Raw genomic sequence first — 17,941 nt, 5'->3', positions numbered from 1 at the left:
GTATGTGCACAGTGACTGCACCAGCAGAATAGTGAGTGCAGATCTGGAGTATAATACAGGATGTAACTCAGGATCAGTAATGTAATGTATGTACACAGTGACTGCACCAGCAGAATAGTGAGTACAGCTGTGGAGTATAATACAGGATGTAACTCAGGATCAGTAATGTAATGTATGTACACAGTGACTGCACCAGCAGAATAGTGAGTGCAGCTCTGGAGTATAATACAGGATGTAACTCAGGATCAGTAATGTAATGTATGTGCACAGTGACTGCACCAGCAGAATAGTGAGTGCAGCTCTGGAGTATAATACAGGATGTAGCTCAGGATCAGTAGGATCAGTAATGTCATGTATGTGCACAGTGACTCATCTTTTGTAGGTAAGTGAATTCTTTAGGTAAACTGAAAAGATGAATAGCTGTGAACCTTTGCTCTAACTCAGGACCTTGATCCTTTGTTGCTGCATTCCTCCATTCCTACCTATAAAGGAGGAATTGTCACGATGTCTGACGTGTCTTGTAGTCTTGATCATGTTTTTCTATTACTGCATTGTGCTGTTCCTCTGTTATTCTTCCTATAAATAAATAACAATTATCTACAATGTCAGCACAGACTGGTCAGTATCAGGGACAGGCTGCCTCTTGGCAACACCCAGTTCTCAATTTATTCCTACATTTGTAAGAGGAACGGCGCATTGTACAGAATTGTGTTTTCCTGGGAAAGTATTGTCCATCATTACCGACTCCGCACCCTGTGTCCATGTCAGTAGAGGTGACAGATCCTCCTCACCTGTGCCACAGGTGAAGGGCAGCGGCCGCCGCCCCGGGAACCTCACTCCTTAGCAATGATGTTATTGCCAGGCAGAACTAGAGCAGGGCAGCCATGGCTCCAACACCTGTACCAATCATATTAATGGTGCATTGTTGTTCTTTAATGAGAATTGTGCGTTATTAGTTGCGAATCTGGGTAGTCACTAAAACACGGCCTCCCGCTAAGTAATAATGACTCTCTGGGCCTCGGCTCGCTTCCATTATCACCTTCCTTTCATTGGCAGCACTGACAGCCTGACCTCTCCAGCACTTGACATCGTCTTCCATTTACTACCCATCTAACTCTTTCCTGCGGTTACCATGGCAACAACCCTCACAATGTCTTCATCAACAGTCGATGCTCGAACCGCCCACCATCAACTTACATATGGCATGTGGTAACGACACAAGCAATTAATGAAATAATTACCCCGATACTTCATTGTCAAATATGGATTTTATGCAAAAATTATCACTCGGTTTATAATAGTCCACAAAGATCCTGCAAATAATCGTGACACAACACTATGGCTCGAAAAACAGTCCCTGAGATGTCCGCTCCAGTCCTACTACTCACATATCCGTTCCTGGACAGACAAGAGATGCTTACATTTTGGGGTATGGAATCTCATTTCTTCTAAAGATATCATTTTATAGACCAGTGGACCTCCAGAGCCAGGGGCTACTACCATATTACTAGGTAGATTTTTTCTATAGGACTGAGGATCCCCCACCAGACTCTTCACCGGACCCATCATTGAGCGCTTCTATACCCCTCACTGGACTCGTCACCAGACGCTTCACAGGCCTCTTCACCAGAATCCTCGCCGTACTTACAATCGGACCCCTCACTGGACCCTTCATCGGACTCTTCACTATTCCCCTCACCGGAATCCTCACAGGTCTCTTCACCAGACTCCTCACCGTACTTCCCACCATACCCCTCGCTAGACCCTTCATCGGCCTCTTCACTATTCCCCTCACCGGACTCCCCACAGGTCTCTTCACCAGACTCCTCGCCGGACACTTCACTAGACTCTTTACTGGACTACTCACCGGACTCTTCACTATTCCCCTCACCGGACTCCCCACAAGTCTCTTCACCAGACTCCTCGCCGGACACTTCACTATACTCCTCACCGGACCCTTCACTAGACTCTTTACTGGACTACTCACCGGACTCTTCACTATACCCCTCACCGGACTACTCACTGGACTCTTCACTATACCCCTCACCCAACTTCTCACCGGACTCCTCACCGGATCCTTCATCAGACTCTTCACTATTCACCTCACCGGACTCCTCATAGAACTCTTCACCAGACTCACCGGACCCATCACCGGACACTTTACTATACTCCTCACTAGACCCTTCACTAGACTCTTTACTGGACTCCTAACCGGACTCTTCACTATACCCTTCACTGGACTCCTCACCACACCCCTCACTGGACTCCTCACCGGACTCCTTACTTGACTCTCACCGGACTCCTCACTATACCGGTGACCAAACTCACCTATTTGCCACTGCAATGGTACAATGACTCGATTTGGTGCTGTCCTGCAGTCCAGGAATTAGATATGTCCTTTGGGGTAGAAGATACCTATCGTAGCTCCTCAGTAATATTAGGAACGTACGGCTCGTACATAGTTTGGTCTTTTCTGTAATAACATACAGACGCAAAACCTGGACGATATAGAAACAAGGCAGAAGAAGACTCAACGCCTTTCAAATGTAGTGCTGGAGAAATTGTTAAGCCCAAGGGTGGCGCATGTGGATTTGCGGACCCACTGTGCCACAGGGCCGGGCCTACCCAGGAAGGGGCATAGCTACGTGAGAACTGTGGCGCACGCACAGACCAGAAAGTAGAAGGAAGCAGGAGCACACCAAGGGGCGGGGCAGTGAGTAAGCCAACGTCCCTGCATGGAGGGAGAAGGGGACCCCATGAAGAGGTGCCAGACATAGCGCTACACAAATCAACCCAGATATGTCACTGGAAGCAAAGATCACCAAGCTATGACTTGCCTGCTTTGGACAAATCATACAAATAGAGCAATCACTGGAGAAGGACATCATGGTCAGAAGAAGAGAAGAAACAAAGTGGAGAGAAAGACCGGCAACCAGATGGCTTTATACCATCAAGATAATGGAGGAGAAGACCCTGGGGGACCCATCTAGTCTTCCACAAGATCGATCTTTCTACAGATCGTTCATTCATCAAGTCGCCAAAGCTTAAGGCTGAGCCGAAGGCCATTAAATAAAATAATATGTAGCATTTGGTACCAATAATAGCGTCAGTCAGTGAGTGGAGGGGAAGTGACTATTGTTATATCCAGGATCGGGCTGGCACTTTTGTATGGTGACTCTGTATATCAGGGTTTGTTACTGACACTGCATATGGGGTGTGTAGACTGGAACTGTATAGGGAGCTCTGTGGCTGCCAATTTATGGGGCTCTGGCTGAAACTATAGATAGTATATGGCTATGTGGTTGTGTTGCTGACACTATACACAGTAATAGGCTCTGTAGTTGCACTGTATGTATATGGGGCACTGCAGGCATAGGGCAGTGGGCATGGCGCTATACAGGGCTCTGTGCCTGGCACTATACTGTATATACGGATTTCTGATGACATTGTATATGTGACTTTGTTGTGAATGGGGGGCTCTATGTTTTTGACATTGGGTAGTGGGCTGTGTGGCTAGTGCTTTATATGTGCTCACGTCGCTGGCACTGTATAGTAGATTTTGTGATGACACTATATATTGGGATATGTGGATAGTACTACAGTATATCCGAGGCTCAGATGCTGGCCCTTTATAGAGGTATAGGGGCTCTCTGGCTGGTACCGTATAGGGGCTGTGTGGCTATCACTGTATGTAGAGTTCACTGACTGGTACCGTATAGGGGCTGTGTGGCTAGCAATGTATAGGGGGCTCACGGGCTGGTTCTGTATAGGGGGCTCTTTGGCTTTCACTGGATAATGGGCTCTCTAGCTGTCACGGTATAAGGGGTTCTCTGGCTGGTATTGTCTAGGGGGCTCTCTGACTGGCTCTGTATAGAGTGCTCTTTGGCTGGCACTGTATACTGGGCACTCTTTCTGGCACTGTATAGAGTCTCTCTGGCTAGCACTGCATAGGGACAATCTGGCTGGCATTGTGTTGGGGCTCTCTGTCTGGTACTGTGCAGGAGGTTCTCTGACTGGTACTGTGTAGGCGGCTCTCTGGCTGGGACTGTGTAGGGGGCTGTCTGGTTGGTACTGTGTAGGGGGCTCTCTGGCTGATACTGTGTAGGGGGCTCTCTGGCTGATAATGTGTAGGGGGTTCTCTGGCTGGTACTGTGTAGGGGGTTCTCTGGCTGGTACTGTGCAGGAGGTTCTCTGGCTGGTACTGTGTAGGGGGTTCTCTGAATGGTACTGTGTAGGGGGCTCTCTGGCTAGTACTGTGCAGGAGTCTCTCTGGCTGGTACTGTGTAGGGGGCTCTCTGGCTAGTACTGTGCAGGAGTCTCTCTGGCTGGTACTGTGAATGGGGTTCTCTGGCTGGTACTGTGTAAGGGGCTCTCCGGCTGGTACTGTGTAGGGGATCTCCAGCTGGTACTGTGTAGTGGACTCTCCAGCTGATACTGTGTAGGGGGCTCTCTGGCTGGTACTGTGTAGGGGGCTCTCTGGCTGATACTGTGTAGGGGGCTCTCTGGCTGATACTGTGTAGGGGGCTCTCTGGCTGATACTGTGTAGGGGGCTCTCTGGCTGATACTGTGTAGGGGGCTCTCTGGCTGATACTGTGTAGGGGGCTCTCCAGCTGATACTGTGTAGGGGGCTCTCCGGCTGGTACTGTGTAGGAGGCTCTCTGACTGATACTGTGTAGGGGGCTCTCTTGCTGGTACTGTGTAGGGGGCTGTCTGGCTGGTACAGTGTAGGGGGCTGTCTGGCTGGTACTGCGTAGGGGGCTGTCTGGCTGGTACTGTGTAGGGGGCTGTCTGGCTGGTACTGTGTAGAGGGCTCTCTGGCTGATACTGTGTAGGGGGCTCTCTGGCTGGTACTGTATGTTCTCTGGCTGGTACTGTGTAGGGGGCTCTCTGGCTGGTACTGTGTAGGGGGCTGTCTGGCTGATACTGTGTAGGGGGCTGTCTGGTTGGTACTGTGTAGGGGGCTGTCTGGCTGGTACTGTGTAGGGGGCTGTCTGGCTGGTACTGTGTAGGGGGCTGTCTGGCTGATATTGTGTAGGGGGCTTTCTGGCTGGTACTGTGCAGGAGGCTCTCTGGCTGATACTGTGTAGGGGGCTCTCTGGCTGGTACTGTGTAGGGGGCTCTCTGGCTGGTACTGTGTAGGGGGCTCTCTGGCTGGTACTGTGTAGTGGGCTCTCTGGCTGGTACTGAGTAGGGGGCTCTCTGGCTGGTACTGTGTAGGGGGCTCTCTGGCTGGTACTGTGTAGGGGGCTCTGGCTGGTACTGTGTAGGGGGCTCTCTGGCTGGTACTGTGTAGGGGGCTCTGGCTGGTACTGTGTAGGGGGCTCTCTGGCTGGTACTGTGTAGGGGGCTCTCTGGCTGGTACTGTGTAGGGGGCTCTCTGGCTGGCACTGTGTAGGGGGCTCTCTGGCTGGTACTGTGTAGGGGGCTCTGGCTGATACTGTGTAGGGGGCTCTCTGGCTGGTACTGTGTAGGGGGCTCTCTGGCTGGTACTGTGTAGGGGGCTCTGGCTGGTACTGTGTAGGGGGCTCTCTGGCTGGTACTGTGTAGGGGGCTCTCTGGCTGGTACTGTGTAGGGGGCTCTCTGGCTGGTACTGTGTAGGGGGCTCTCTGGCTGGTACTGTGTAGGGGGCTCTGGCTGATACTGTGTAGGGGGCTCTCTGGCTGGTACTGTGTAGGGGGCTCTCTGGCTGGTACTGTGTAGGGGGCTCTCTGGCTGATATTGTGTAGGGGGCTCTCTGACTGGTACTCTATGGGAGTCTCTACAGCTCGTTGTTTTAGCTGTATATTTGCAATGGTTTTTCACATTGTAGATCTGTAGACCCTCATGTGTGTTAGCCCCCATTTAGTGTAGTTTTAGGGGCAGAATCTGTGCAGAACCTCTTTAAGAAGTGATGTTTCTTAAGATGTGTGAATTTCTCAGTCTCTTTTTGCTCTGCCGGAGAATTCAGCGCAGAATATGCACCAAAATCCTTGTGAAAAACCTCTGTGTGCACATGCCCTTTTGGGGCACTACAGCTGGTACGTATTGGGGGGTCTGTTGTGAGGACACCCCCATGATTGCCATGAGGGTGCTGAATCACCCTGATTTTTCCATTCATTTTTACAAGGTTTTCTTCACACTATCACTCAGCATGGCGGACAGCTCTTTCCTGCGCTATCATGCCTGTCCCCGTTTTGTGAATTTTTTTCTATGTGGATCTCGGCGTCACTTGTGTCAGGAGCTGTCAGATACAGTAATGCACTAATTTGCCTTGTTAATTGCAAGTAAAATAGAAGGAATCCGACTCATGTGGAAAGCTGGTGGGAGAACGGATAATTACCCGCCGCCGCCATCCGGATAGATTGTTTTTCTTACCATGGCAAAGCTCAATGATCTGTCAAATGTACAAGAAGAAGACGACCTGAGCAAGTGCGATGATCCGAAGGGAAACATTTATCTAAAAAGTGCATAGATAGATAATTAATATCTATCTATAAACCAAAGAATACAGCAGCCATCGTGTGCACATACCCACTGAGCCAAAACTGAGGGGAAACTCTTCAAATCCGAAAACTCCTCAAAAACTTGTAGCTTCTGCCTCAAAAGTCAGCAAAAAGACTCAGTGTGAACATACCCGAATTGTTAGGATTGGTCGGAGCTCCACATATAATACACAATGTCATTACTAAAACCACAGAGGCCCTCAAAATTGTGTGCCCACTGCCCACCATTCCGCAGCCACAGGTACCCCTTTAATATTGAGCTATAATATTAGGCCTGCCACCAATGCCGTCTGCAATGGGCTCTCAACCGTATGGACATGCAGTGATCAGCTGCGATCTGTGAGGAATCCTGGCTGTAAGCGGTCAGTTTCCCTGCAGTGACACCTCTGGTGAAATGAAGTATTACACCGTGCCCTACAAATCAATGGTTTCTCTATGTAGTGCAGGGCAGGACAGGTCCTCCAGTGAGGGAGACTGCTCTTTACAATCACCAAACCCCAAACAGAGCACCCCTCCTTTATTAACCCCAAATTCCTGGTCAAAATCATCACTTTTTACTTAACAGTTCCCTGACGGGGCATGCGGGGAGCTGTAGTTTGGAAAAAACTGGAGAGCCACATTTTGCGGACCAAATGGTGAAACTAACCAAAGGGTTTCTGAATCTGTGAGGGCGATAAAAGGAAGATGTTTAGGCTGAAATCAGGGCAGCAGGACGCATATCAGGCGCGCAGAGCATCGGGGGGGGGGAAAATGGAAGGTTTCTACGGGTGTGATCCATTAGTAACCGGGCCCTTAAACTGTGGGCACAGCACGTGCTGAATGGGCTGCGTGTGTCACACTATATGGCGGTGAAGTGAACATGGGATGAAATTACCTGTCACGTTCCTGTGTAGGCATGACTAATAGGGAGACGGTTTATGGCATGGAAGGACTTGGCGGTATTATTTCAACCGTCTATGCGTTACTTTGTCGGATGCGTACCTAGTGTGTCAGACATTTTGCTCTGTGATTCAGTCTGGAAGAGTGGAGCTTAATTTTAAGAGACGTGTATCTCACTTTGCCGTTGCAGTCTGTATAATTGGTTGATGATTTACTATTTCTATGGCGGTATTATTATTATAGTGGCTGTATCACATCAGAGTGTATGTCGATAATAAGTACATTGTGTATGTGGGTATTATGAGGACTGTATCAGTATTACATAAGCTGTGTCTGGCAGTATCATGTCACACTATATATAGGTATTACATAAGCCATGTATGTGGGTATTATATGGACTATGTATGACAAGGCTAAATGGTCTGTTTATTGCAGTATCTCGTATAGCGTTATTACTTTGGCTGTGTACGGCAGTATTACTTTGGCTGTGTACGGCGGAATTACTTTGGCTGTGTGTAATGGTATTACTTTGGCTGTGTACGGTGGTATTTGGCTGTGTATGGCGATATTACTTTGGCTGTGTGTAATGGTACTACTTTGCCTGTGTATGGTGGTATTACTTTGGCTGTGTATGGCAATATTACTTTGGCAGTGTATGGCAATATTACTTTGGCAGTGTACGGCGGTATTACTTAGGCTGTGTATGGCAATATTACTTTGGCTGTGTATGGCGGTATTACTTTGGCTGTGTATGGCAATATTACTTTGGCAGTGTATGGCGATATTACTTTGGCTGTGTATGGCGGTATTGCTTTTGTTGTGTACGGCGGTATTACTTTGGCAGTGTATGGCGGTATTACTTTGGCTGTGTATGGTGATATTACTTTGGCTGTGTATGGCGATATTACTTTGGCTGTGTGTAATGGTATTACTTTGGCTGTGTATGGTGATATTACTTTGGCTGTGTATGGCGATATTACTTTGGCTGTGTGTAATGGTATTACTTTGGCTGTGTATGGTGATATTACTTTGGCTGTGTATGGTGATATTATTTTGGCTGTGTATGGCGATATTACTTTGGCTGTGTGTAATGGTATTACTTTGGCTGTGTACGGCGGTATTACTTTGGCTGTGTATGGTGATATTACTTTGGCTGTGTATGGTGATATTACTTTGGCTATATACGGTGGTATTACTTTGCCTGTGTATGGTGGTATTACTTTGGCGGCTGTGTGTGGCGATATTACTTTGGCTGTGTATGGCAATATTATTTTGACTGTGTATGGCGGTATTATTTTGGCTGTGTATGGCGGTATTACTTTGGCTGTGTATGGCGGTATTACTTTGGCTGTGTATGGCGGTATTACTTTGGCTGTGTAAGGTGGTATTACTTTGGTTGTGTACGGCGGTATTACTTTTGCTATGTATGGCGATATTACTTTGGCAGTGTATGGTGGTATTATTTTGGCTGTGTATGGCGGTATTACTTTGGCTGTGTATGGCGGTATTACTTTGACTGTGTAAGGTGGTATTACTTTGGTTGTGTACGGCGGTATTACTTTTGCTATGTATGGCGATATTACTTTGGCTGTGTATGGTGGTATTATTTTGGCAGTGTATGGTGGTATTTTGGCTGTGTATGGTGGTATTATTTTGGCAGTGTATGGTGGTATTACTTTGGCAGTGTATAGTGGTATTTTGGCTGTGTATGGCGGTATTACTTTGGCTGTGTATGGTGGTATTTTGGCTGTGTATGGCGGTATTACTTTGGCAGTGTATGGTGGTATTTTGGCTGTGGATGGCGGTATTACTTTGGCAGTGTATGGTGGTATTTTGGCTGTGGATGGCGGTATTACTTTGGCAGTGTATGGTGGTATTTTGGCTGTGTATGGCGGTATTACTTTGGCAGTGTATGGTGGTATTTTGGCTGTGTATGGCGGTATTACTTTGGCTGTGTATGGTGGTATTTTGGCTGTGTATGGCGGTATTACTTTGGCAGTGTATGGTGGTATTTTGGCTGTGGATGGCGGTATTACTTTGGCAGTGTATGGTGGTATTTTGGCTGTGTATGGTGGTATTATTTTGGCAGTGTATGGCGGTATTACTTTGACTATGTATGGTGGTATTTTGTGGGCTATGTACAGAGGTTATCACCCTTCCTTTGCCATCTGTTGAAGGAGCTCTCCAGCACAACTGCTGGCCATTCCTTAACTTAACTTAAAAAAAACAAACAAAAAAAAAAACCCTGTTGTGGTTCTTTGCACGGGACATGATTTATTACATGCCTTTCTGGTAGCAAATTCAATACAATACATGTGTTTTGTACCTGTCATGTTCAGCGTGAGCTCTTGTTTCATGTCCTCAATTATTTCCTTTCTCCTTCCTTATCACAGAGCTCCTTGGATCCGCCAAAAGAGTGAATGTAAATTTTCAAGACACGGACGGGTGAGTAAACTGCAAGACATTTATTTTTATTTCACTTACTGAATGCAAACAGAGATCTTGAAAATGCGGCTCGCTTTTTGACTGCTTTCCACGTGTGAACCCGTCCATATCTCGGCTTTTCCTATTGCCACGCTCCGATATCCTACAGGCGAGAGCTGCTGTTATTAATATCGACATCTTAGGGATAGACGGACCAGGAGTGCTTTTCACTTATTTAACAAGTGCAAGATCTCGTAACATCTTGAGGGCAAATCCATTGTCTTCTTCCATAAGATGCGCGAGTCCACGGGGAGAGCAAGTGCGGAAAATCTCACGTTACCTTCGCGAGACGTGTTTTCACACGAATAACAGCGCAGAGCACAAAACGTAAAAAAAAATATCATCTCCTAGGTGCAGTAATAGCCCCGGTAATACAATACGTGACAAAAGCCTGTGGGCAGCGATAACTATTCAAGTACTTGCCTTTAAAGAGACGGTACTGATGGTATTTTCAATATTAATATTCTGGATATATTTTCTTGAGAGTTTTTTATTGTAACTATTTGAAAAAGAAAATATAATTTTGAAACATTGCAGTTTTATTATTGGCCACTAGATGTCGGTGTTACATTATAGGCATCATAGAAAGAGCATCTCACTTTACGACCTACTGCAAAGCTCTATGTACATGAGCATATTATGGCTGGAAACAACTACCGTTTTGTCTGGAGACTTATTAATTAGTTCATAACATTATATAAGGCCAAACTACCACTTTTTATGCCCTCCGAGGCATTAATTATTCTGTATTGTCCTATTCTTAATCACCGAGGTAGTCACCCGTAGTAGCATTGCCTTAACCCTACCTCACATACCTTTGCAGTACAGGTAATATAGGAATGCATTATAAATGACATTTTGACTTTAATAATAACCAAATTACTAAACTTTGCAGTTTTCATATTGACCACTAGATGTCATCATTGCATGGATACAAATGGTAAAAAAAGCATCTTATTTTACAACCTACAGTAAAACTGTTATTATTAAGGCCGGACCAACTTTTATTCTACTTTTTCATGGCATAAAGAAAACTAACAATACAATGGGCAAACAATCCACAATATTAATGTTTAACTCTTCTATGTAATTCAAAGAAAATGTAATTTTCACATTGGCCACTAGCTGTCTCCATTACATTATACTGACTGCAGAAAAGCATCTCATTTTACGACCTACTGCAAAGATCTATGTACATGGAGATATTATGTCTGAGTCTCTCTACAACTTCACTTTTTTTCTCTGAAGCCATAATACATCACCCCTAGTGGCCCCAGGGGCATTATAAATTCTGTATCTTTCTTCTCTTCATCAGATATCACGTCGTTCCCTAGAAGCATTGCTTTACCGCTAACTCTCATATCCTTGCAGTACAGTATTATGTCTGTTCTGTCCTCACTAAATGAAGCAGAATTCTTGTAGCTATACAGGCAGCTAAACCGCTATACTAGGGTCCAATAAGGAGACTGTAGGTTGAATCTGTGCTTTATTGAACATGATGGTATATTGGCGTGGTGAAACTACAAACAAAAACATATATGCATACAATCAATACTGGGTTCATCAGGGATTCATATATGCATAATACATCATCTGCACTAATAGCTAACCAGGGTAGAACTAACTAAGCAGGGTAGTATGAGGCAGGAATTGGATACAGGAAACATAAGTACATACCATCGATGCTGTCACAAGGGGAGAAGAGAAATGAGATGCTGGTGGTGGACTGGAGGGAAAATGGGGGCTGAACTAACCATAATCATTTGCAAAGGGCTACCAGGGTGCATTGCAACCTTACCAGAATGCACTGCAAATGGAGGGAAATGGCAAGGTGAAAGTAAAACACACAATAACACTGTGGTTATGACTCTGGTCACTAGATGGAGCCAGAAAACACAGAAAACATTAACAAGCTGATCATCAGGATTATGAGTCAGATGTCGGAGACAGAACAATGTCAATATACCTTAGTTGGACTTGGAGGGTCTACTGAGCCTTGGGACAGCATGCAATTCATGAGGCCTTCTTTTGATGATAGCCTAGTTGCAGTTTTCATACTGGACACTAGATGTCATCGTTACATGTCTACACACTGTAGAAAAGCAGCTCATTTTACAACCTGCAGTAAAACTAAACTAACTGATTTTATTCTGTGTCCCCACAAGGGTTCATGCACATAAAGGAAATGTCATATCGTAGGAAGACAAAGTCACAATAATAACTTTTAATATATTTCAACATATATAACCCAGAAATTAAAAGTGCTGATAGTGTCCCTTTAAGAATAGCCAAGAATAGAAGAAGACATCAGAATTTTTTTTTTTTCTTTTAGTCAAGTTGGATTGTCAACACTTGCAAACTAATGCATGAGAGCGCAGCTCCAGAAGAAGAGGTGTTAATGAGGCCGGGGATAACGGACTGAGCTGCACAGAAATAATTAGTTCCTGAAAGCTTTATGAGGGAATGAGATTCTTCATCTCATGAGCCCTGAAGGGTTTTTCAGAGCAAACTCGCGCCCCTGATGAATGTAAAGAATCACAACGCGCCTCCTATTCCTGCAGATCTCTCACCGCTTCCATCACCAGGAATATTTGCTGTTTCATGAGCTCGGCCTCTGCGCCTGACAGCGGTCCAGCCTCCGGATTAAGGATTTGTCACTGTTAATTAATATTAACATCTGTTTACATCCCCAATTTTGATTGCTACAAAATAACCGCAAATTCTCAACGCAGACGCCGATCACCAGCCCGACATATATTTCCTGCATTTACTCATTTCTATTAGCATAAATTTATGTTTTCTGTTAAGGTTCATTCCAAGTCAGAGGCCCTCAAGGTGAACAGTGTAAGGAGGCTGCTGTTCATCCTGTGCTTCCTGCTTCATGATTAGAACACCAGGATTTCAGTAAAAACCCATTACCATATACAACGGAAAAGTGGCCACATTATGTTACTAATCCTGTACTGAGTTACATATTATCCTCCAGAGCTTCACTCAGTATTCTGCTGGTGCAGTCACTGTGTACATACATTACATTACTGATCCTGAGTTACATCCTGTATTATACCCCAGAGCTGCACTCACTGTTCTTCTTGTGCAGTCACTGTGTACATACATTACATTACTGATCCTGAGTTACATCCTGTATTATATTCCAGAGCTGCACTCACTATTCTGCTGGTGCAGTCACTGTGTACATACATTACATTACATATCCTGAGTTACATCCTGTATTATACCCCAGAGCTGCACTCACTATTCTGCTGGTGCAGTCACTGTGTACATACATTACATTACAGATCCTGAGTTACATCCTGTATTATACCTCAGAGCCACACTCACTATTCTGCTGGTGCAGTCACTGTGTACATACATTACATTACAGATCCTGAGTTACATCCTGTATTATACCCCAGAGCTGCACTCACTATTCTGCTGGTGCAGTCACTGTGTACATACATTACATTACTGATCCTGAGTTACATCCTGTATTATACTCCAGAGCTGCACTCACTATTCTGCTGGTGCAGTCACTGTGTACATACATTACATTACTGATCCTGAGTTACATCCTGTATTATACTCCAGAGCTGCACTCACTATTCTGCTGGTGCAGTCACTGTGTACATACATTACATTACTGATCCTGAGTTACCTCCTGTATTATACTCCAGAGCTGCACTCACTATTCTGCTGGTACAGTCACTGTGTACATACATTACATTACAGATCCTGGGTTATATCCAGCATTATCTCCACTGTCCTGATGTTACTATTTAGCGTCACAGATTGTCAGTCTTGCTCACAGTGTGACTGCAGTGCAGGATTATTACAACATACGGATTTCTGTGCGCTTTGGCGTTCCATGAGATCGCCACCTAGTGGTTTCTGTCTTCTTGAGCTGCTTTTGATTAAGGCAGGCACATCTGGCCAGCTAATTGCAGAACGTCTCTGAATGTGGCACATAAGTCACTGTGTTCTGCTTCTGCCAGAATGCTAATTACCTGATTAGCATATGCAAGCGCTGACAGGCAGCAATTCCACTTTCTTTTTATGTTTATTGCAAACACTTTTACATTATCAGTTTTTGTTCTTTATATATAACTTAGACTATATCATCCACAGGTAGATTTTTAGCCATCAGCGCTGCCTTGTTTAATGCTTTACAGATTTGCTTCTCAAATGATTGCAACAGGAACTCTTCAAATCTCAAATGTGACTGTGAACATTTCACAGAGTGGTCACCAGTAGGGGGCAGCGGTGATATTGTAGGGAAGGTGACCTGACGTACGGACTTGTCAGAATAAAGAAAGGAAGGTTTGCACAGTTTAGACAGGTGTCAGTTACTACAGTGGGGAAACAGCTGAGAAAGTGTAGTGGACGTGCAGTACCTTGGGTTGACCATTAGAGGGCAGGGAGGAGTGTGAGCAAAGGACTTGACATCAGCTTAGGGCTTAGGAAACCGTTGGTCATGGGGGGGCGGAGTTATCGAGAAACGGGAATGATATAAATTTGACAGAAAGGTTCCAGAAAGTTCCAGTCCCCAGGGGGAGCTCCAGTGACAGGAGGACTACGACAGTTTGTGCACTGTGAGGAAAACCGTACCAGGGGGACTGAGGAGAGAGAAAGTCAGGTGGGTGGTCCTGACAGGAAGAACCGCAGTATAGACGAGACACCGGGTGTAGGACACCGTATTTGTAACGACGTCTGACCAGTGAAACTACTGTTGGTGTACAGGCCTACGGCAGCCACAGTGACGGAGCTGACAGGAGCATCGAAGAGTGAAAACGGTACAGGAAGTAAATATACGTCTCAGGTGAAAAGTATGGTGTGTGAAGCGGCCCTGAACACGGAGGGCCGTGAGGAAGGTACTGTGTCGCATTGTGAGGACCGTCAGTTGGACGGCGAGAGCACGAATAAACTTGGACCTGTTGCACCCAGAACCCGCCTCCATCTTGTCTCTGTTTCGTCTCTGCGCGGTATACAGAGGGACCACCCCCAGCTCGGCCCACCGACTCTACACTTGGCTTAGTCGGCAGGATCGCCACCGCTAATGCGTCATCTTCTGCGGCAGGCCTGCCCTAAAGAATGGAGAAAGACTTGGACTACACTGCTTGGATTACAAACACCTGTGGAATACAAATTACCCACCTGTGGATTACAAATTGGGAGCGCTGTGGCGTATCTGCGTCACCAGCAGAACATCCGGGGAGGTACCAGGACTGGTGCAAGATGGCTGCTTCAGCGCAGAGGAGAGTTCCAGGTGTTTGCTGTTGTTTCCAATGGACTGGGGCCCCCTCCTACATACCCCTAGAGCCCCTGGAGCCAGCGATATGTACCAGGAGGCTGACGCTCCCATGTACTGGACTCTGACAAGTGGGTGGAAAGGCCTGCCATCGCCCCACCCAGCAGAGGGAGTGGCACAGAGGAAAAGTTTGGCCGCGGCTGTCTGGCGCCATTTGAGTGCTGCTCATCGGACGAGATGTGACGCTGTGGATGTCGGGGCATCGGGAGTGGCGGTGGTGCCGGGAGGTCGAGTCACGCCAGGAAACGTTCCCCTTGGCCACGGGCAGGCAGCTGGATGGTGAGTGAAGGAGCGGAGCCTGTGCGGAACCACCGGGAGCGGCCACCTAAGATACCGGCGGAAATCCTCCCTGCGGAGCCCCTGAGCCTGGAGGCTAGCCCCGCTGGAAGGCGGGATGAAGAGCGGAGACTGCGGAAGGAGCCGCGTGATGAGGAGACGGAGGCCACGGCGCCGGGGAAGGTGAGAGTTCCCCCGGCCCCGACAGTGGATCCGCAAGCGGCCCCTACCATTCGGCCGCAGCGCGCGGCATCCTGTGACCCCAAGAGCACGGCCAAGGAGGGCCCTACTATACACGCAGAACTGAGCAGGGCCTCCGCTCCTGGTCCCGAACCACTCCAACCGTAGCGCCACGCCCGGTGTCGCCGGTGTGGAGCCTGACCGAGGAAGACACCGTTGCATCCCCTCTGCCGCTAGCGACCGCATCTTCAAAGGCGGCCACTGCCCCGGCTCCGGATGAAATTTCAGGTGTGACCTACCTTGCGGCCGCGGCTGCTATGCCAACACTGGAATCGACTGCGGCCTGTGTGACAGGCCCTGTGGCCCAATCTTCTAAGAACACGGCCGCTCCCATCTGCCACCCAGCCCCAGTGGCTGCTGGGCCACTAACATCATTAGCCGCCTCTGCCCCGCTCCCTTCTTCGGCGGAGTCCCGCCCACCGGACTCCCAAGCCTGTAGTGTGCCCTCTGTTTGGGTCGCAGAGGTTATAAAGAAGAAGGCCCAGGAGCGGGAGATATGGAACCAGCTCCACGCAGGGGGAGAGGCTGGAATGGCGGCTAAGAGGTCTAAGGGACGGCTGGTGTATACTAACATTGCTAAAGGGTATGGGTTTATACACGATCTAGCTACCGGCCATAAGGTCTATATTAGAATCATAGAATCGTAGAGTTGGAAGGGACCTCCTGGGCCATCTGGTCCAACCCCCTGCTCAAAGCAGGATTCGCTAAATCATCCCAGTCAGATGTCTGTCCAGCCTCTGTTTGAAGACTTCCATTGAAGGAGAACTCACCACTTCTCGTGGCAGCCTGTTCCACTCATTGATCACTCTAACTGTCAAAAAGTTTTTTCTAATATCTAATCTGTGTCTCCTCCCATTCAGTTTCATCCCATTGCTTCTAGTCTTTCCTTGTGCAAATGAGAATAAAGTTGATCCTTCTACAATGTGACAGCCCTTTAGATATTTGTAGACAGCTATTAAGTCTCCTCTCAGTCTTCTCTTTTGCAAACTAAACATTCCCAAATCCTGCAACCTTTCCTCATAAGACAGGGTTTGCAGACCGGTCACCATTCTGGTCGCTCTTTTCTGAACTTGCTCCAGTTTGTTGATGTCTTTTTTAAAATGTGGTGCCCAAAACTGGACACAATATTCCAGATGAGGTCTGACCAAAGAGGAGTAGAGGGAAATAATGACTTCACGTGATCTAGACTGTATGCTTCTGTTAATACATCCTAGAATTGCATTTGCCTTTTTTGCTGCTGCATCACACTGTTGACTCATATTCAGTCTGTGATCTATTAGTATACCCAAGTCTTTTTCACATGTGCTGTCACTTAGCCCTATTCCTCCCATTCTATATATGCTTTTTTCATTTTTATTGCCCAGATGTAGTACTTTGCATTTCTCCCTGTTAAAAACCATTCTGTTAGTTGCTGCCCACTTCTCCAGTTTATTTAAATCTTTTTGAATCCTCTCTCTCTCTTCTCTAGTATTAGCTATCCCTCCTAGCTTTGTGTCATCAGCAAATTTATTCAGTTTACCCTCAATTCCTTCATCTAAATCGTTGATAAAGATGTTGAACAATACAGGGCCCAGGACAGAGCCCTGTGGTACCCCACTTGAGACATTCTTCCAACTGGATGTGCAGCCATTTACGACCACTCTTTGGGTCCGATCACTAAGCCAGTTATGAATCCACCTAACAGTTGCCTTGTCCATTCCATACTTAGTCATTTTTTCAATAAGGATTGTATGAGAGACTTTGTCAAATGCTTTGCTGAAGTCAAGATATACTATATCTACAGCATTTCCTTGATCCACCCAATCAGTGATACCGTCATAGAAGGAAATTAAGTTAGTCTGACATGACTTATTAGTTAGAAACCCATGCTGACTCTGTTTAATCACTTCATTCTTATCCAGGTATTGACATACATGTTGTTTAATAATTTGTTCAAAGATCTTTCCTGGTATAGAAGTCAGACTCACCGGCCTATAGTTGCCTGGGTCCACCTTCTTCCCCTTTTTGAAGATAGGAACAACATTTGCTCTTCTCCAGTCTTCTGGCACTTCTCCTGTTCTCCAAGAATTTTCAAAGATTATGGAGAGGGGTTCAAAAATTTCTTCTGCTATCTCCTTCAGTACTCTGGGGTGTAATTCATCTGGACCTGGAGACTTGAATTCATTTAGGTTAGCTAAGTGTTTCCTCACTATCTTTCTGTTTATAGATATCCTGGATTCTTCTATTCCCTTAATAGGACAGTGAATAACAGTTGATGTTGCATTTCCTTTCTGA

General features: G+C 46.5%; 1 protein-coding gene across 7 annotated transcripts in view; it reads left to right on the top strand.

Moving 5' to 3' along the window:
- CASKIN1 (CASK interacting protein 1) overlaps positions 1–17,941 on the top strand; it is a 184,327-nt gene that overhangs the window by 108,170 nt on the left and 58,216 nt on the right. For 6 of the 7 annotated variants that reach the window (XM_073559238.1, XM_073559236.1, XM_073559241.1 and 3 more), the window contains one exon: positions 9,756–9,807. The exons of the other annotated variant lie outside the window; for it this stretch is intronic. In XM_073559238.1, coding sequence (XP_073415339.1) covers positions 9,756–9,807 — 52 coding nt within the window. The remainder of the gene's footprint in view (positions 1–9,755; positions 9,808–17,941) is intronic. 7 annotated transcript variants of the gene reach the window in all.

Source organism: Dendrobates tinctorius, unplaced genomic scaffold (assembly GCF_039654945.1).
Source record: "Dendrobates tinctorius isolate UK_male_01 unplaced genomic scaffold, ASM3965494v1 ptg000267l, whole genome shotgun sequence".
Classification (NCBI taxonomy): domain Eukaryota; kingdom Metazoa; phylum Chordata; class Amphibia; order Anura; family Dendrobatidae; genus Dendrobates; species Dendrobates tinctorius.
The sequence above is the reverse complement of the archived record's forward strand: the minus strand, read 5'-3'. Positions and strand labels throughout refer to the sequence as shown.